The sequence below is a fragment of the Ipomoea triloba genome, chromosome 14 (assembly GCF_003576645.1).
Source record: "Ipomoea triloba cultivar NCNSP0323 chromosome 14, ASM357664v1".
NCBI classification, from domain to species: Eukaryota; Viridiplantae; Streptophyta; class Magnoliopsida; order Solanales; family Convolvulaceae; genus Ipomoea; species Ipomoea triloba.
Window position 1 is genome coordinate 3,558,754 of NC_044929.1, and position 21,802 is coordinate 3,580,555.

Below are 21,802 nucleotides of genomic sequence, written 5' to 3' on the forward strand. Positions count from 1 at the left end.
GCTATACTTTCCTCTCAAGCTGCAGAGGCAGAAAGTTCAGACTCGTCTATCCAAGCCGAAGTAAGAACAAAACAGCGTAATGATAGGCCATCTGCCGCTGAAAAACAAACAGGAAAGAGGAAATCAGTGGAACAAGGGGAAGGTAGTCGGGCTGAAAGAGCAGCAAAGAGAAAAACTACAGGAAAAAATCCATGCACAGATGAGGGTGAAACAGTAGAGAAACAACAAAAAATGTGGAATATAAGAATGAGCCCGAAGATTGTGGCTGAGTTTGTTCAACAGCTGACTAATGAACAGAAAAGGGCTGTGGAGGAGATCGGTTTTGGAGGGATATTACACCTCCAACTAACAAAGAGTGAAGGCCCTCTAATGAAGTACTTGATTAGGCAGTTTGATGTTTATCGCTCTGCAATCCGACTCGAAGGGGGTGAATTGCTGCTTATAGAAGAGGATGATGTTCAAAGAACATTGGGGATTCCACAAGGGAGCAACGTGGTTGAGGAGGCCACAAGATTTGAGCATATGGCAAAAGATGGTGATAGTGCAGCGTATGCCAACCTTGTGGCCTCATGGAGGGAGCGATGGGGAATTGATGGTAAATCCCCAATCACAACATCAATGCCAGTGCAAATTCTGAAAAGAGGAGACCATGGAGATATGTTTAAACGCGACTTTGTCCTGTTTATAGTATCGGCAATGCTGTGTGGCCACCAAGATAGGTGTTGCAACTTTAGGATTTTAAAATCCTTGATAGACCTTGACCAAATCAAGACCTACAATTGGTGTGCCTATACACACAAGTCTATGGTCGACTCCATTCAATCTTTTCAGAAAAATGACAAGCAATTCTTCACTGGACCCGTTGCATTCATCCTAGTAAGTTCACTTTATTTTGAATTTTCATTATTGAAGGTGTGAATATATGGACATGAATGTGTGAATCTAGAACAGATACTACTGTAATTGTTGAAATATGTGAACAAGTATCACTGAAATGTGTGAATATGAACCTTTCAAACTGTGAATATAATGTATTGAAGGTGTGAATATATGGGCATGAATGTGTGAATCTATAACAGATAGTAATAGTGTATTGAATATGTGAATATACTGTACTGAGTCTGTGAATATATGGACATGAATGTGTGAATATAGAACAGATACTACTGTAATTGTTGAAATATGTGAACAAGTATCACTGAAATGTGTGAATATGAACCTTTCAAACTGTGAATATAATGTATTGAAGGTGTGAATATATGGGCATGAATGTGTGAATCTATAACAGATGGTAATATAATTACTGATATCTATGAATATATACTTGTCAGATTGTGAATATAATGTATTGAAGGTGTGAATATATGGGCATGAATGTGTGAATCTATAACAGATAGTAATAGTGTATTGAATATGTGAATATACTGTACTGAGTCTGTGAATATATGGACATGAATGTGTGAATATGAACTTTTCAAACTGTGAATAACCTTCAATTCTAACTCTCTGTCTTGTGCAGCTTGTGTACTTTGACCGAGTACAGTTTAAGGGGATGAGAGTGGATAGAACATACCCAACCATTATTGGGTGGAGTGCTGAACTTGCTAGAAAAAGGGTTAAAGAAGAGAACAAAGCAGGGTCATTTGGAAGGGGGACAGTGCTCCCTAGAATATCAAAACCTACTGATATTGCTGCTGCCACCTCCAGGCAGAATGATCAACCTCCTGTTGCTGCATTGAATATCCCATCATCAAGCGTAGATAAGGTGGCAGGGATCCTACAAAAGTTGGCTTCGACAGTAGGAGAGTTTGGTGAGGCTATGGCTGAAATTGGAAAGCAAGGAGCACCCGTAAATGTGATGAGGAAGACATTTTCGGGCTTATCTAACATGCTAAATGTTGCCAGCACCATAGAAGCCACTGCAACCCCAACATCATCCCAGCTGGACGACATCTTCTTTGGTAGTGAAAGCTTCACTACGGCTGTGGATGCCCTTGTCGAGGCCTTTGAAAAGACAAGGAAACAAATGGATCCTAATGCCCCTTCTTTTGACTTGGGGCTATCTCAAGCAACACAGCCATCGGACCAATTAGATGCTCCGACCTTTGATTTGGGGCTGAGTCCATCACCACCACCAGCACAGCAACAGGAGGGGGATTTAGGGGTGACTCCACCACCACAACCAGCACAGCAGCAAGGGAGTGATTTGGGGCTGACTCCACCACCACCACCAACACAGCAGCAACATAAGGACAAGGAGCAGCAACAAGAAAAGGAGAAAGAGAAGGAGAAAGAGCAAGAGATAGAGGATGCTGCGGGGGAACCGGGGATTGATGCCCTGGTGGATAGAATTGCAGGGGAAGCCACTAAAGATGCAACTTTTTCAACCCCTGGTGTGACTAGAGTTCCTTTTCAAAGGGCTGATTCCCCTGTTGATGAATTTGATAGGTAATGGAATACTTTTACTTAGCAGAATCTAGAACTTATACTACAAAGAATGATCTTAGTACTATGTTTTTGTCAATCTATAGAACGCCCTAAAATGTTATGAATGTGGATTATAAAAAATGTGAATGTTTAGTATGCAATATATGAATATAAAATTATAAAGCTGTGAATCTGTGACATAGGTGACCTACTTATAGTGAATCTGAAGTCCTAAGATGTGTGAATATGGTGTTTAAGAACTGTGAATATGGAATATATAAACTGTGAATATACAACATTAAAGCTGTGAATCTGTAAAACAAAGGGAATCAGTTAACAAATTGTGAATATAGACCTCACAGACTGTGAACATATAGATAACAAGGTGTGAATATAAGGCTCTATATTTGGTAAACATAAGCTTCTGTTTTTTGTTGACTAAATACTTCTATTATGTGAACACAGTGCATTAGCAGAGAGTGAATCTGATGTCGAGGATGTCATTACTAGAAAGAGGCCTCAACGAAAGTTCAAGAACATCCCCCTAAACCTACGGTCTCCATTTTGGAATGAACATGGGATGAAAATCAGAAATGCCACTGTCCCAGATAAACTCCTCTCGAACTATGCATTTGTAGAAGGTTCTGAGGAACATCCTAAAGAGTATGTTCCATCTAAATATTTATTAATTACTTACATTACTGTGATTGGGTAAATTTTCTATTTTTTTTTAATTTTAATTCATTTTTTTGTGCCTTTTGTAGTGAATTACTTTTCAGCTTTGGTGACATTGAGATCACTAGGGACCACTTCATCTCGCTCAGTGTTGGCCAAGTTGAAAATATCTTCTTAGATGTATGGGCATTGAGGCTCTCAATGCTTGACAAAGAGCGTGCACTCGGGCAACCGAAGAGGGTATTTTTCAACACAATTGCCTATGTAAGTCCATATATTCATGTCCATATATTCACAGCTTCAATACTGTATATTCACAATCTGACAAGTATATATTCATATATTTGACTGATTACAGTAGTATCTGTTATAGATTCACACATCCATGTCTATATATTCACAACTTCAATACATTATATTCACAGTTTGAAAAGTTCATATTCACACATTTCAGTGATACTTGTTCACATATTTCAATGATTACAGTAGTATCTGTTATAGATTCACACATCCATGTCCATATATTCACACCTTCAATACATATATTCACAATTGACAGAATATTCATAGATATCAGTAATTAAATTAGTATCTGTTATAGATTCACATCCATGTCTATATATTCACAACTTATACATTATATTCACAGTTTGAGAACTTTGTTTTTTTTTTTTTTTTATCTTAGTTACAACTAGATCCCACCCACGAATGGATGAAATGTCTCCCGATGGAAAAAAAGAAACAAAACTTCTATGAGCGGATGACATATGAAATTGAGCGTCTACAAAATTTGGACATAAATGATGCGGACCTGGTGAGTTTATCAACAACACTCAGTTTTATCTGGTCACATATAAGACATTAATGACACTGTTTTTATTTTCCTTTTTTGAACTTAGATATTCTTTCCAGTGCTTCGTCACGGGCACTATTTTCTCATTTGCATCAATGTTAAAGCCTCAAAACTTGAAATAATTGACAACAAGTCCTTAGTCCGTGGTGTTACCATGAAGGACAAGTATGGAGATTGCCCAACCCTCTTGGTAAGTTGATCACCAACTTGAGCTCCTTTTCAGTTGCTACATGTATGTGAATGTGTACTTTTCAAACCGTGAATATATAGTATATAAAGTGTGAATATAGAGTTATCAAAGTGTGAATGTATAGCAGATGTAATATAATCACTGAAAATCTAACACTGAAATGTGTGAATCTGGTATTTTCAATCTGTGAATATAGAATACATAATCTGTGAATATACTGTTATGAATGTGTGAATGTGTAACAGTGGTAGACTTAAATATTTATGTCCAGGTTACAGCTTTAAAAGAATACCTAGCACTGGGGTCATCTTCCCTATTCTGGAAGGTGGATGAGCTAACCATAGAGGTTGTGGACATGAGTTGGAAAGAATCGAAAAATTACATTGATTGCGGACTATTTGTAATGAGGCATATGGAAACATATAAAGGGACATTGAATAAATGGAACCCGGGATTCAAAAAGCAAGCAAACTTAAATGTAAGTACACAAATACTAGCTTTGAATAATTTCTTATCTTTTTTTTTTTTTTTTAGCATTGCAATAAAGTATTTATTTGATCTTGTATATTTGTAGGAAAACTTCTTAATTGGATTGAGGGCCAGGTACGCCGCAACAATCATAAGGTGGCGTGCCAACATATTGAAAAACATTGTGATCAAGAAAACCAAACTCTTGTACAACAAGAAATGAACAGCTTGTACTCAAATGTGAATATACAATAGTTCCTTGAATTCCTGTAGAACTATGTTGTAATCACACACCAATAGCTTTATATTCACACACCCATAGCTTTATATTCATAATTTCAAAACACCACATTCACACTTCTCTAACTATAGAATTGACCATTGACCATAATAATCTTAACTCTGTTAACCAAATTCACAACTTAATAAATCCAAAATCACAATTTCAATAATTATATTACTATCTGTTCTACATTCACACGTTCATGTCTTTATATTCACAGCCTCAATACTCTATATTCACAGTCTGAAAAGTGCTCATATTCACACTTCCGTTTCCATATATTCACATATTCTATACACTATATTCACACATTGAAAACTACACATTCACACATTTCAGTGATTATATTACTATCTGTTCTACATTTCAGTTTTAAAACTAAACATTCACAACTTAATAACTCTAAATTCACAATTTCAACACTCCACAAGCATCACTAAAATGTGCTAATTAATAACTCCAAAGAAATTTTATAACTAAATGTTCACAAATACAAAAAATATATTGTCATCTCTTATTAACATGAACTAATTCAGAACTCCCATAACTTGGATGTACAAGATATCCATCCCCAGCAATCTCAGATAAACTTCCCGACAAAATAGATTGAACAACACCCTTTGTAATTGAAGCAACCTTGTTTGCAGAACTCTTTCGCCCCCTAGCTACAGCAGACTTCTTTTCAATAATACTACTTCGCCTCTTATTACGCTCACCTTTCAATCTCCGGCTTGATGGATCTTGTACAATACCACTTGAAGATGGGACATCAGACTCTTCAATATGAACATAACCAACCTCGCTTTCAACACTTTTCTTTGCACTTTGAAAAGCTTCTTCACAACGCTGTCTAGCTGCACTGTTGTCTTGACAAGAAACAATTAGTCTTTGAAACTTCCTAGTCATCTCAACAACCCAAATTGAAGGAGCAACACCAACATTAGAAGACAAAGAACCCATATCAACAGCCTTGCCTTCAGCAACTTTCTTTGTCCACCTTTTCAAAATGTATTTATCGGGAATAGAACAAATGCAGTGTGCATTCATAATGCGTAAACAATGGCAGCACAAAATTCCTAATTCAGAAAACAACTTACAACTGCAAGAAATATCCAAATTGGTAGGCTTAAAACTAACTTCATGCCTTATAATATCTTTATCAGGACGCCAAACATGATACTTCAAATGACAGCCATCGTCGAAAACACTATCTTGATGACAAGCAGCACCTTTCAAGAATTGTTCCTCAAACATATAATATATTTCAATGGTATATACCTCTCTAGCATGTGAAAGAAGTTTCACATCATCCATCATCATATTGGGCATGCCTTGAGCACACCGAAAATCCTCACCATTTTCCTTACTTCTCCATTCAGAAACAACGCTCACAAACGATGAGTAGAAATCACAAAGCCCGGCTGTCTTTGTTAGCTTCCTAGAAATTGAATGGTTTGTGGTCTCACTCCTTTGTGAGGATAAAATGCCACCAGAAAAGTAATCCTTGTTAAATGCCGGGCACCATTTTTCCCTACAATCGTACAATTTTTCTAACCACGGATTCTTATGACACTTATAGTCAATCACCATCCTGAAAATCATAAGATCACAAAAGGAAAAAATATACACAATTTTAGAAACTATATTCACAATCTGATAACTCTATATTCACAGATGCACTCCTCTACATTCACAGTTTTTAAGATCTCTGAACTCAAGTCTGATGAACATTCACACATTCATAACTCTACATTCACAAACCCTATACTGTATATTACTATATGTTCTACACTCACACATTTAGTACTCTAGATTCACAGCTTCTATACTGTATATTCACAAATCAATAAGTCATTATTTTACAAAAATAGTATTGAAAATTCAAACTCAAAGTGAATGAGTAAAGTACAATAACATACCTTGACCAATACAACTCAAACTCAGCTTCGGTGTTTGTGTACTTCAACAAACAATTAAATAGATCCATGAAATTCTTATTGTTCCTAAGTGTCTTGATGTGCTTCTTCGAGTTCTCACCGATATGCCATATGCAAAGACGATGCCGTGATGTTGTAAACACTTGAGAGATGGCAGCAGCCATGGCTGCGCATTGATCAGTCATAATGGTTTGTGGACATTTGCCACCCATAGATCTAAGAAATGCTCTAAACAACCATACAAATGACTCTATCCTTTCGTTCATCAAAAAACCACACCCAAACATAATATTCATACAATGGTGGTTCATCCCTACAAATGGACCACATATCATGTCGTACTTGTTAGTGCGATATGTTGTATCATGCACTAACAAGTCTCCAAACAACACATAGTCTCGTCTCATTTGTCCGTCCCTCCAAAAAAAGCTAGTTAATCTTGCATCATCGTCAACTTCAAAGTCAAAAAAGAAGTCAGGCTCATTACACTGCCTCCTCCTGAATATTTCAATCAACGAATTCGAATCAATTCCATCCAAGCTCTTCAAAGAATCAGATGCCAATGAATTGTAAGCATCTCGATTGGTAAACCCAACGAGTGGAGACCCTCCTGACTGATGTTTCAAAAACCTTATCCCATCCGCCAATGCAACCCCACTCTTCTTTAAGTCTCTTAAGTATGAAAGTTGATTATTTCCCACTCTTCTGTGCGAACGAAGTAGGTGACTCTTGTCTTTAGTGCTTAGCTTGTGGTTATGAGCTTTCTCGTGTTTTGTTACTATCCACACCCCATTACCATCTACATCGAACTGAATATATGCGCCACACCCCGTCCTTAAATCAATCTTTGAATACGCCTTAACACCACTGTTTTTCTTGGACTTACTACCAGCCTTAGAGCACAAAAATGTCTTCATCTTAACATTTTTAGTAGACCCTTGGTAGCGTTGCTTACCCTTCCTCACACTAAAACCAACTCTAAATGCATAATCGTTATACAACTCATACGCTTCATCACCATTACTTACTACAATACCCACCAAATCTTGATCAACTGCAAATATGAAATATAACCTCAAGTATGGAAAAGCATACCAAAGAAAACAAATAAAAAGCAATCTAATGGAAATATATTCTCTACGTAGAGGGGGGGCGGGGAATGCCAAATAAACACTGTTATGCATTCACACATTCAAAACTATATATTCACAAGTCCTATACTCTATATTCACACATCAAACACTATTACACACAACTACACATAAATCGTAAATCAATATGAATCACTAATTTTACTCTAAAAAACAATTAAAAAAAACCTGGAATTGAAGTAGAATCCTCAACATTTATACAGCCTTGATCATTGCTTGTTGAGACAACAACTAAATCTGCATTCACTACAAATATAAAAAAATAAAACAGAGTATCAGGAAACAGTGTGAATCTATAGTTCTAAATGTGTGAATCTACAACTATGTATCTGTGAATATATAGTTGTATAAGTGTGAATCGAAAACTCAAATCCTAAATTCGAAAAAAAACAAACATAAATCTATACAATTCATCAAACATGAATCCAAACTTAAAACCTGCAATCGAAGATGAGCCATCAACGTGTAAACTTAGTTGATCTACTGCCTCTGCCATCACTGCAAATATAAAAAATAAAACAGAGTATCAGGAAACAGTGTGAATGTAGTGTTCATAATGTGTGAATCTATCACTATGTAACTGTGAATGTAGAGTTGTATAAGTGTGAATCTAAAACTTAAATACATGGTTACACAATCAATCTAACCACAAATCCTAAATTCGAAAAAAACAAACATAAATCTATACAATTCATCAAACATGAATCCAAACTTAAAACCTGCAATCGAAGATGAGCCATCAACGTGTAAACTTTGTTGATCTACTACCTCTGCCATCATTGAAGAAGAATTGCAAAGAAGAATTACGATGGTGAATCGAAAGAATTTCGCGATGTTGAATCGATGATGAATCCAACGAGAATTGCGATGATGGTGAATGACTGGAGAACTGCGATGATGAATCAAACAAGGCGATGAATTTTTTTGCGAGAATTGCGGCGATGATGAATTGTTTTGCGATGATGGTGAATGACTGGAGTGCGATGGTGAATGACTGGAGAACTGCGATGGTGAATCAAACAAGGCGATGAATTGTTTTGCGAGAATTGCGGCGATGATGAATTGTTTTGCGATGATGGTGAATGACTGGAGTGCGATGATGAACCGGACAACCGCCTGCCTACTGCTCCCAACCTCCGTTAACGGCGTTAATTAACAAAATTTAAAAAAAAAAAAAAAAGCATAAAACGACGTCGTTTTTGACCTAGGTGCACCTTGCAATGTGCACCTGGGTCCACGACATAATTTGCGATGTTAATTACTCCATGTGAAAGGGAGATTGCAAAAGTCTTAGATTCCACACCACGATAAATAGGTTATTTGAACTTTGGTGTTTGTGTTATATATGCTGCCTTTTGGAGTTTGGACATATATACTGATGATAAAATGTAATATTCATATTTTAATAATTATTTATTGACCGTAGTCTAATTAAAGTGACGTGACGTTGTAGATGCAATCAAATAGTTAATTACTTAATTAATAATTACTCTATTGATGTATAAACGAATATCATCATTTATTCTCTCATTGTCAAAAGTTTTAATTACTTATTTAATAATTACTCTATTGATGTATAAACGAATATCATCATTTATTCCCTCATTGTCAAAAGTCTTTTCAAATGTCATTTTTTTCAACTCTATGTATACTTTGAAAATCAATTTATTTTTTTAAAGGAAAATCAATTTATTATTCACACATTATTTATTCTGAATGTATAATATATCAAATTTATCCTTTCGACTAAGAAAGTTCAAAAATTATTTTGACCCAACACGAACGAAGTACCTCAAAATGGCCACTTAAACATCAGTTTATGCTATTTTTTCAACATGGGTATAAAATATTATATTTTCACCTTATCCATTACATATCATGTATGTATTCCTCATTAATAATAATAATAATAATAATAATAATAATAATAATAATAATAATAATAATAATAATAAAGTACTCAAAAGGAGCAAAAATAATATGACATGGATCCACACAAAACTTTTGATTACAAAATCAGTTCAAGAACTCTTCCTCCTTTTGCCATTATAGAGATAAAATATATGGACCCATATTTTCTAACTTACAAGCTATACTGATTTTTATTTGCCTTTGGGTAGTAATTAATGGCAAAAAAAAGGAAAAAATAAATTACTATATCTATATCTATGTTTCACTCTTTATCTATCACCTTTGAAGGTATATACAAAACTTCATAGATAACCACACTCTAAATAAGACCAAAAGAATCAAAGAACATGATAGGTATCCTCATGCTAGTTGCTTTATAAATTATAATGGCATTTTTGCTGTTGCAAAGTCTCCAGCCACTGAAAACACCAAAACAAGAAGCTAATCAGAGAAAACCACAAAGATATCCAACTTAGGGTAACTTCTACAATGTCATATGATATACAATGCTGTAAAAATCACTCTAGACAGCCGACTAGGCGCTAGGCGCCTTTTAGTTGGTCAGTCGACTAGGCGCCCAACTCAGCGCCAAACCTCCCGGCTTGAATGGCTGTGGGGATGACGATGACGTGGAGTGCAGACGTGTAGTTGTGGCAACAAGACGACTAGAAGCTTTGGACAACGGGCAATGGCAACTCGACGACGCTCAGGCCTGAGGCCTTGCTGGACGCTAGACTAGCGCTTAGCGCTTTCTGCAACCTTGATGATATAATGCCCTAGCTTAAGATGGGATCGGGGGAACTATGACACTATGACATAACACTATACAGCCTTATAAAATTTTCACGACGTCATGTCTTAGGACCGAATTTGTGTAGCACATGAGAATGAATGCACTATAGTATGATATTCATGGAAGATTGCAAACAAGAACTGACCTGTAGAAGAGGATGGGACAATGACAACAGCCATATCTGCATTGTTTGGAGGAAGAGCCAACCGAAGGGGATAAAGCTTCCCATTCAACACGCTTCGAGTACAAACGATAATGCCCTCGAGCCCCGTCTCTTCCTCTAACATCTTCTTCAACTCCCCCACTCCGTTCCCCTTAAATGGCATGCAACGCTCCTCCACTCCATCGAGCTCCCCGTAGTCATCAGAAATCCGATAAAAAATCAGCCTCCCATCCCCAACCATTCTAGCTACATTATCCAAAGAATCCCCAGACTGCAAATTTTAAAACAAGAAACAGCAAAAATCAATGCCAATATTCCAACAATCCCAGCAAAAAACCTCTCCAGTATGGGCATTTTTAGGTTGAGGTTTTTATATCATAATTATTCTTTGATTATCATTGCTGTGATTGTAGTTGTGAATTAAAATTCAGAACATAGCATGACCAGTTGTTTAGCTAAGTGATGAAAAGGTAGTAAAAGTATGAAACTAAAAGGAATAGGATGCAAAATGGGAATGTTTCCTTATACCATATACTCGTCACATTTGCGTGAGGCAAGTGCTGGACTTGGCCCTTTAGGCCTCCGCCTAACAATTGCCCCAACATCGTTCAACTATGCACTACGCCAAAAGTAGCAAAGACGCAACTTTATTTCCTTATACATCCATATTTTCAAGAACCAAGATGTTGGACTTGACCTTTTAGACCTCTGCCCAACAATCTCTTAGCCACCTGGTGCTAGACTTGACCCCACCGACCTCTACCCAACAATAACCCGTAACGAATGTATAACTTTATTTTATTATAAAGTCACATCTTCGAGAGAGCCCAATTAAACTTGGCCCGATAAAACTTGGCCCTTTATCGCACCCACTCAATAGGAAAGAACATAAATTTAAATGTAGTGTACCTCTTGACCGGAAAAGCTCTGAGATTTAGATGAAGCTGTTGACGGCGAATTCGATTCCGAAGCAAATGAATCGGAGTGAATGACCAGAGGCGGCGGGGCTTTAGGAAGAGGAGATTGAACAAGAATATCGACAACATGAACATCCCACAGAATCCATTCCTGCGTCGCCGTCCGATGAGGTATATCGTGTGTAACAGAGTTCCTCCACGGCGGCAATCCTCCGTTCGCCCTCAAGAACTGCCCATACCTAATTACAACGTAACTCCAAAATTACTAAAACATCCCTCCAATAATTGGATTCAATTACTAAAATATTTTAATTGTCACAAGAGAAAAAAGAGAGTTTTGCAAAGGTATAAGAAGTTGTCATGCTGTGAGAAATGATGTACCTTGTCCTGAGTTTCACCTGATTTCCTTCCCTAACCGGCTCCCACTCGACGGAGGAGTCGAGGCGGCGCGGCAAAGTCTGAAGCACTTTCCGGCCGGTCATGCCGAGCAGAAACGGCTGATTCGAAGCCGTCAAGTACTTGCCGTAACAGCTCTTAAGGCGGACGACGTTGTCGGTATTCTCCGGGAACTCCACCGTCCACCGCGCGCTCCTGGCGGCGCCGTTACGGTCTTGCGTCACCGACTCTTCGTCTTCCTCGGCGGTCAAGTACTTGTCGTGGTGGCTCCTTAGCCGCACCGTCTTAGCTCGGTGGAACATCTCCATGGCTGGGAGATTGATCGAAGGGGTAGTCTGTAGATTTTAAGGTATTAAAAGCACAAAACAAATGTTAGCAGATTTTGAGGTTTTGAAGAAAAAATGGATTAGATGAGAGAGACTATGATGTTTTTCTATTTCTAGATAACATGAAAGAGAGAGATGCGAAATGTATAAATAGAAGTTAGTTGGACCAAATTCTGAACAAATTTTCTAATTCAGTATATTCGGCACGGTTCTGGTGGCTCTATATAGCTGTTCAGCATATACACAATGTATCACGTGTCATTCTTATCAGTTTTTTTTTTTTTTTTTTTTAAATACAACTGACTCTGTTATAATGTAGTATCTGTTCATATTTTTTTAAAGAGTCATTCTTATCCCTTTCTAGTTTAAATCCATCAGCTATAAATAATCTAGACGAGTTTACCTCCTTATGATTTTTTGTGAGTTAAAATCACAAGCTCAGTTTCATCCTGAGTACGATGCGGTTAATTTCACTTTTAACCTCTAATCAATTTTCTTTAATTATAAAAAAAAAAGGTTATTAGTGAAAGAATAAAATTAGAATTAACTTAATTTACATATTAACGTGTACAACGTGTTTAAACATACGTGTTATCTCATTCATTTCCCATGAATATTTGATGATCCATTTGTTTTATATAATTGTAATATGTTAAACTAGTGCAAGAATGGGGCATGGGTAATTAATGAAGTGATAAGGTTTTCAAGTTTCAACTACCAACGTGAGAAGTTTGGTACCAATTAAATGTTGTTTGGTCAAATGAAAGAACCCAACTAGGACTCTTCAAAGCAGGAGGGTTCTTTGTATTTTCTTCGGAGAATTCCAGCTTTCAAGTTTCAACTACTGTGGGTTCAATTTAGAAAGTAAAAGTCCTTGCAAGAACATGGTCAACAATGACTTCTTGTGTCCATTGGGGGGTTTTTTAGAACCGCTAAATTTTAAAAATTAATATTACAAATTAGAGTAGCCCTAAATGGACAAATTATACTGTAGATCCGAGTCCATATTATAAGGTGAACTCAGGTCTAAAACGTACATCTGGAAAGCTAATTATATATATATATATATATATATATATATATATATATATATATATATATATATATATATATATATNCATTCTTATCCCTTTCTAGTTTAAATCCATCAGCTATAAATAATCTAGACGAGTTTACCTCCTTATGATTTTTTGTGAGTTAAAATCACAAGCTCAGTTTCATCCTGAGTACGATGCGGTTAATTTCACTTTTAACCTCTAATCAATTTTCTTTAATTATAAAAAAAAAAGGTTATTAGTGAAAGAATAAAATTAGAATTAACTTAATTTACATATTAACGTGTACAACGTGTTTAAACATACGTGTTATCTCATTCATTTCCCATGAATATTTGATGATCCATTTGTTTTATATAATTGTAATATGTTAAACTAGTGCAAGAATGGGGCATGGGTAATTAATGAAGTGATAAGGTTTTCAAGTTTCAACTACCAACGTGAGAAGTTTGGTACCAATTAAATGTTGTTTGGTCAAATGAAAGAACCCAACTAGGACTCTTCAAAGCAGGAGGGTTCTTTGTATTTTCTTCGGAGAATTCCAGCTTTCAAGTTTCAACTACTGTGGGTTCAATTTAGAAAGTAAAAGTCCTTGCAAGAACATGGTCAACAATGACTTCTTGTGTCCATTGGGGGGTTTTTTAGAACCGCTAAATTTTAAAAATTAATATTACAAATTAGAGTAGCCCTAAATGGACAAATTATACTGTAGATCCGAGTCCATATTATAAGGTGAACTCAGGTCTAAAACGTACATCTGGAAAGCTAAATATATATATATATATATATATATATATATATATATATATATATATATATATATATATATATATATTTATATTAATTTATTTATTTATTGAATATAGAGTTATCAAAAATTGTGAATATTGAGTTTTGTAATTTTGTATATTGAGATATAAAATTGTGAATATAGAGAAACAAATACTAAAGACAAACGACAAAGAAGGAAGCAATTAAAAAAAAAAAAAGTCAAACAACGTCGTTTTGGACCCAGGTCCATTTTGCAACAACTGTCCTAAATGGATGGGGACTACTTTAAGTGTACAAATTATTCTATGGATCATGGTTTATATTACAATATAATTTATTTATAGTTTAAAATAAGTTATAAGCTCTAAAACAAGTTCTATTAAATAGATTCTATATGTTTTTCTCTAAAACCCACGACCGTGATCCATGCATGGTTTAGAACCATCCTGAACAATTTAATAATAATGAAACTAAACTAAAAATATGAAAGTTGACAAAATTAAATGGTATAAAAAATTAAAAGCAACTCCCTAATGCATGCTTGAGAATTCATTTAATCTTATCGTTAATTCGGTGTGAAATCATACTAAAAAAATGAAAGTTGACTAAATTAAATGGTATAACAAATTAAAAGCAACTCCCTAATGCACGCCGGAGAATTCATTTAATCTTATTGTTAGTTCGGTGTGAAATCATCTCTCAAGTGAGATTGTGTGAATGTAATACTCTTTTTTAGTTAACATTATTTAAACAAGTTTATTGACAGAGAACTAAAAATGGTCATGCGATAATAATATTGGGACCAACAATGATGTACTAAAAAAGATTAAAAATAGAATAACACCTATAAATCTATGAAAAAAAATGAAATTAATTCCTTTTTTTTTTTAATGAAAATGTAATAATTTTTCACTAACACTTAAAAGAATACTTTTCAATAAAAATATAATATTTGTTATTTTATAGAAAAGTATTACATATTTAATATTAATATTTGTTTCACTAATGGTTAATTAGTGAGAGTCCAAATCTTGAAGCAAAGTAGTTAGAAAGTGTGGTTCTTTTATGCATGGCCAATTGGCCATACACTTTTTTTCTCTAGCCTTACTTGTTTCCTAATGGGAAGTGATTCCTCATGAATCATGGACATCATCTAAAGTGTAGTAATTCCTTGTAGGCAATTCCTATTTGCCAAAAAAGTTGTGAAGTCCAAAATGGCAAGCAAAGTTCTCAACCTTTTATACAATTTTTAACTTTTAATTTATTTCTTTGATACAAGTGAACCCTTTTCAATTATGGGCACGCCAATTTGTCCCTATCACTACTTGCACTAATGTGAGACAGTCTCTTCCCAAATTTAAGACATTAAAAAAAGAAATTTTTTTTTGTTAAAAAAAAAGATTTTTATTTTTGAAATTCTCAAAAAAAAAAAATCTACAAGAAAATCTTGAAACTTAGACTATGCTAGAGACTTCTACAATTACGACTCCTAGTAGCCACCCTTGACATATTATTGTGTTATTTTATATATAGATTCCTTATTAACGGGTGGGGTCAGTCAATTTTTCAATAATTCATGAAAATGAATAATTTTTCATTTTTAATCCGGAAGGAATTAATAGAGTATGGTAATTGCAAAAGCATTTTCCTAATTAATTCAGAAGGAATTAATAAAGTATGGTAATTGCAAAAGCATTTTCCTAACTAGCTAAATAAATGGAGCAAATTATTATTTAAACACAAAATTAATGAATTTTCCATTTAAGTACCCTTGCTAGATAGTACTAGTTATTGGCCTTATTTGGTAAATGGCAAATCCGTTATAATTTTTGTGGACCCGTCATTTTCAACATTTTTTACTTAGTCTCAACAATTTGGGGCAACTCCAAATCGCTGAAACCCTAAATGCTACTAATAACAGCATTTGAAGTTTGACGTTTTAGTAAAAGAAATGTATTTCTACAAAACGAACTTATATCATTAGTGTGAGCATAAATATAATATAAACATAAATGTGCAGTCCAACTAACAACTTAGGCTTTTAGTTGAGATGGAGCACATGTTTCAATTTGGTTTTAGAGCCACCCAAAAGGTCATGGGTTTGAATCCTCGCGCCATGCATTTGAAAAAAAGACTACATCCTTATATGTTTTTTTACACCTCAACCGCTTAAACACAAATAGTTAATCCAAACATCTTTTTATAAACCACTAATATAATTTGTTAGTCCTTATATGTTTTTTTACACCTCAACCGCTTAAACATAAATAGTTAATTTTACCAAACATCTTTTTATAAACCACTAATATAATTTGTTAGTCATACACTCATACCTATCAATGCTAACTCGTTATCTGCTATCCGCAAACTATGATTGCCAAACAAGACCAATTAATTAACCATCTGTCGTCACTAAATATCTTGTGATTTGGTGATATCACTATTACTTTCTATTAGGAAGATCTTAAGTTCGAGTCACGTTCCAATAAAGAGTTAGCACCATCGGTCTAGATTGAACTTCTCATGTACCCGTGACCCCGTGAGTACACTTAGACTTTTACAAACCAAACGACCCGGCCCCGTTACACACATCACTGTTGCATTGACTTTAATAATTTGCCAATAAACCACCAACAGTATACCCGTAATAAACCTTGCCCCCCATATTCTATGACCAATAGTTAAGAGTTTACATTTAGTCGATTAAATCAAAACTCAAATTAAATATTATATAGTCCATTTTAATTTAAACAGTAAACTTTTAATTTCTTTCAGTTTCAAAACGCACCTTATGAAAATTTATGATAAGAAAATTATGAGTCAAACAAGAAAAACGCACCTTAAGAACCCTGGGAGAAAAACTTGACCGCATGGACACCGGCGAACCCATATCCAAACTGGAAAGTTCGTCGGAGAGCGATGAGAAAGTCGAAACCAGCGACAAATAATCCGACAACTGCTCGTCCTCCGGCACCTCCACGGCCTCCACGTCCCATAAAATCCAGTTGTGCGTTGAAGAAGCCGTGTGAGGATTGTCGTGCGTTATGGAGTTTCTCCAAGGCGGCGTGCCGCCGTTAGCCCTCAAATAGGTCCCGCCGTAAGCCCTCAATTTTATCTAACCGGATTAATTAGGTTAGATATTAGTATTAAGCATATAAGAGACCAGAGTTAATACTCAATTCAGTCATTGATTATAGTTGTTTTATTCAATTTAATGTTAAATCACTTTCTAAGTTTAATTAGGTCATCGACGTCGATTAGTATTGATGATTAAATTGAGAAAAATCACTAACAGTTGATAATTATTTGAGTAAAATCTCTATAGTTAATTTAGTCATGGACTATAACTGTTTTATTCAATTTTGCCTTAAATGATTTTTGTGATGATGAATTACATGTTTCAATTTGATATCAAGCTTAGATTTACCTGAAAGCCATCCTTAATTGGCTGCCATTCAATCCGCAAATCCTTCATGTTTTCCGGCGCGGTTTGGAGAACTTTGTGTCCGGTCATGCCGAGGAGAAACGGCGCGTCGGAGGCCGTCAAGTAGCGGCCGTGGCAGCTCTTGAGGCGAACCACGTGGCTGTTGCCGTCCACGAGCTCGACGTGCCACCGGGCGTTCCGTGACGCGCCGCCTCTTCTGCTCTGCCGCGTGTGCTCTTGATCGTTGTCCGCCACCAAGTACTTCTCTAGGTGGCTCTTCAATCTAACCACCTTGGCTTTTTGGAAGATCTCCATGGCTATTGAAGAGGGAGGTGATGAGTGATTATTGTGAGCAAATAATTGGATTTGGAATTAAATATAGATGATGAGGGGATTGGATTTGTTGCTTAGATATGCAAGAGAGAGAGAGGAAAAGGCGATGAAAGAAAAGATTGGATTTGTTTGGGAGTGTTTGTTTTAATTTGTTGCTTGGGGAAGTGAATAACACAAGAAAGAAATTCAGAGAATATTAAACAGCTTTTTTGTTTATGTAGACTTCCTCGTTTCACACTTTCACACTTCAAAAAAAGAAATTGTGTGTCCCGGGCTAATGTAAGTGGTAAATGACGAATTATATCATGGATCAGGATCTACCTTATATTATGTAGATCTTTGATTCAAAAATAACATTCAGATTTTATATTTATAATTGATGCATTTTGTATATGCAGTTGACCATTTTGTACTTGTTGTTACCATATTATGTGTTAGTAATTATCAAGTTATTTGTTTACACGTACAAAAACTGTTAATTGTAGGTATGTAATGTGCTAATTGAAAGTACAATATTTTTTGTATCATTGATCACAATGTAATATGAACCATGGTCCATTGTATAACAATTGAATATAAGTGGTTGATCACTTATTTTCAAGTCATGATCAGAGGCGGTAGGGTTTCTGGAGTACAGTTTAGGCTCCTCAGGTTGAAGTATGATATGGGTTGGGCTCTTTATGTGCACAATAAGGCGTAAGAATAATTGTAAGACTAATCAATGTGACACACAATTTATCATTTTTAGAGACTCTAGAGCACGAGGTTCTGTCATCTGTGATTAAAATTAATCTGACCTAGGTTGGAAACTTATGTAAGAAAAAAAAAACAAAAAGAAAGTGATTTTGTGTTTAGAGATGTTGCGTCCACTTCAGGGGGTGTTTGGTCTAAAGGTTTTATAGAGACAGAATCGGAATTACGAATTTCATTGTCAATATTATTATTTAATGGTTAGAAGAAATAATTTTTAACATGTCATGTTCGTACCTTCTATTTGTTTGATCTGAAGGGAAATAATATAAATATTATGAAGTTTTTTTTAATTTTTTTAATCTTTTCTTATTCTGGTTAATGATTGTACATATCGAAACAATAATTTCAATCATGATTTTGATTTAACATATTAGGAAAAAAAATTACTTTCTATTAAAAAATTCAATTGGGATTACTACTAAGCTTGATTTGGAAACTGATTCTAATTACTATTATATTTCAACCAAACCTCCTCTAAATTTATTGCCAAAAACATAATTATTTGTTAAGTGATTGTTAATACCAAAAAAAAAAAAAAAAAACCAATTTTGGTCTCACGAGTATTAGTAAAATGACAATTTTAGTACACATATTTAATTCATACTATATTTTTATTCATGACTATTGTTTTAGTACGAAATTTCATCTATGACTATTATTTTAGTCCTAAAATTCATCACACCGGTCACCCCTTCATTTAATACACATCGAAATCTAAAATGTTAAGGGTATTCCTGTCCTTTTCAACTTAAAATTCTAATTTGAGAATGAATAAATGAATTTAAGCCCTAAGACAATCGATCGGTCACAATTAGCAGTTCTCCTCCTCACCCTATTTTAATTTAAGTAGGAGAACTGCGAATTTGGATAGATCTTAGGGCTTAAATTCCTTTATTCATGTTCAAATTAGGATCTTAATTTGAAAAGGACGAAAAACCCTTAATAATTTCATATTTCGGCATGTCTTAAACGAAAGGATGAGCAAATGAATTTTGACATTAAAACAATAGTCATGGATAAAAATTGATACTAAAATATTAGTCGTAGTTAAAAATAAGTTTTGATTGGCGGTTCAAAATCGAAATTGGAACCGAACCGTGCCGATTTATCAAAATAAGTGTTTGATCATTTTTACTATATATGACTGTGGTTAAGTTGCGGTTCACGGTTCAACAATTATTTAATTTTATTTTTTTGATTCTGAATCGTAACCAGAACCGTCCATACTATTTCGGTATAATTGCTACAGTGTTTGGTTAGGTTCGAACCGAATCGTGATCATCCATACATATAAGTAATAATTTGTTGGAGAAGAAAAATAAATGAAATAATTATTTTTAAGGGTAACAATGTCAATTTAACATTTCAGAGGAAAAAACTGTCACTTTAATAACACAGGGGGAAAAAGTGCTATAAGTACATAACATAGGGGGAAAAAGTGTCATTTTCCCTTTTATTAATACTTGTGGAATCAAAATTAGTATTTGCTCTAAAAATACATTACCAAACGCCCCCTTACAAGTTTTCTTTGTGAGTATTGATGGGGAAGGACGAAAAGGGGTAGTAAATGAGGGAGGTGTTGAAATAAATGTGTAGAATAAATGATGAGAAATTTCGAGGGTGTCTCCGTGGATTACGTGTTGTCCACGCGTTTGATACCAAGCATGCTTGACATCGTCAAAAGTCTTCAATAATGCAATTTTTGTTCCTGTATTTAAGTATTTTATGACCACTATGATTTGATTATTATCATTAATTAAAAAAATATTGGTTTTGGTCATTTAAATTATTTTATATTAGTTAAGTCAACTTTTCAATTTTTTTCTAATTATTTTTCACCTTTCAATTATCTTAGTGTCCTGATTACAGTAATCATTCGATTAATCATGAGAAAATATATGTCGAAGTAATCATGACCCCACATTGCTTGTAACATTTAATTATAAGTCTAGCATTATATTTCTCAATGAGCTACCATTTAGTTTCATCTTCCATCTAAAGAATCATTTGAATCATAAAACTTTCAACTTAGAGAAAAATCAACTAATTCTCAAGCATAAAAATATGAAATAGAATATTTCACTTTTAATTGCTCTTTCCACATGAGTCATTTAACAGAAATCATGACTTTTACATAAGTACCATGCTTACTTTCTAGAAAGCAATTAAAAAATTATATATGTTGATTTTATAATAAATAAGTTAGAGTATTTGACTCATGCTCTAACAAATATTTTTAAAAAGGGTCACACTTGTGTGAGACCGTCTCGCGGATCCTTATTCGTGAGACGGGTCGGGTCGGGTCAAAGCACCATGCAAATGTCATACTTATATGTGCAAATGTCATACTTATGTGCTCAAATATAACACTAATCAAGAATACAATTTTTGTTACTTATAAGAGAAAAAGTAATACATTTTTCATAGTAAGTAATGTTGATAAGTGCTCCTAACTTATAAGGGCAAATATAATACTTTTGAGGAAAAATGTAATACTTTTAAATCGAAATGTAAAAGTATTATATTTTCCCTTAAAAGTATTACATTTACCCTTATAAGTAACAAAAATTTTATTCCTGATTAGTATTACATTTGAGCATATAAGTATGACATTTGTTCATATAAGTGTTACACTTGCATCTTGACCCGACCCGACCCGTCTCATGGTGACTAAATGAGTTTTCAATTCTAGCTAGCTCGTTTGATGCATCTAGACTTAGACTTGGGATCATTTTTAAACCCACCATTCTCCTTATCTATAGCTTCACTGAATGCTCATTTCAATGAACTAAGTTCTTCATTTAACCACGAAAATAATTCTTCAAAAAACAATGCATTTCTTGATTCAATTGTTGTATTTATATATATATCCAAATTATGAGACTCATACACTAAAAATCAATAAGCACTATTGTTATGTCAATAGCTAATAAAAATACAGTCTACGAGTTTAAGACCTATTTTTATTTTCATCAC

The 21,802-nt window shown here is 34.6% G+C and overlaps 2 protein-coding genes across 2 annotated transcripts; both read right to left on the reverse strand.

The window, feature by feature from the left end:
• Positions 1-5,505: 5,505 nt before the first annotated feature.
• Positions 5,506-6,309, reverse strand: LOC116003579. Its single transcript, XM_031243476.1, has 2 exons — positions 5,994-6,309; positions 5,506-5,893 (listed from the first exon to the last, which is right to left on the reverse strand). The coding sequence occupies exons 1-2, from the start codon at positions 6,223-6,225 to the stop codon at positions 5,799-5,801; spliced, it is 327 nt and encodes a 108-aa protein (XP_031099336.1). The 5' UTR covers positions 6,226-6,309; the 3' UTR covers positions 5,506-5,798.
• Positions 6,310-9,950: 3,641 nt separating this feature from the next.
• On the reverse strand, positions 9,951-18,246 carry LOC116004584. The gene is made up of 6 exons (XM_031244696.1): positions 17,744-18,246; positions 17,156-17,431; positions 12,150-12,499; positions 11,761-12,007; positions 10,834-11,122; positions 9,951-10,314 (listed from the first exon to the last, which is right to left on the reverse strand). Exons 1-6 carry the CDS (start codon positions 18,053-18,055, stop codon positions 10,277-10,279), a joined length of 1,512 nt encoding a protein of 503 aa, XP_031100556.1. The 5' UTR covers positions 18,056-18,246; the 3' UTR covers positions 9,951-10,276.
• Positions 18,247-21,802: the final 3,556 nt, after the last annotated feature.

What these genes read in the sequence shown, in the direction of transcription:
- LOC116003579 (XM_031243476.1), bottom strand. Translation starts at nt 6,225, where the DNA reads ATGCCCAATATGATGATGGATGATGTGAAACTTCTTTCACATGCTAGA. An exon ending in TTTGGATATTTCTTGCAGTT is followed by an intron (nt 5,894 to 5,993) that starts GTAAGTTGTTTT and finishes CATTTTGAAAAG; the next exon opens with GTGGACAAAGAAAGTTGCTG.
- LOC116004584 (XM_031244696.1), bottom strand. Translation starts at nt 18,055, where the DNA reads ATGGAGATCTTCCAAAAAGCCAAGGTGGTTAGATTGAAGAGCCACCTA. An exon ending in CAATTAAGGATGGCTTTCAG is followed by an intron (nt 17,432 to 17,743) that starts GTAAATCTAAGC and finishes TAATCCGGTTAG; the next exon opens with ATAAAATTGAGGGCTTACGG. An exon ending in CAGGTGAAACTCAGGACAAG is followed by an intron (nt 12,008 to 12,149) that starts GTACATCATTTC and finishes CGTTGTAATTAG; the next exon opens with GTATGGGCAGTTCTTGAGGG.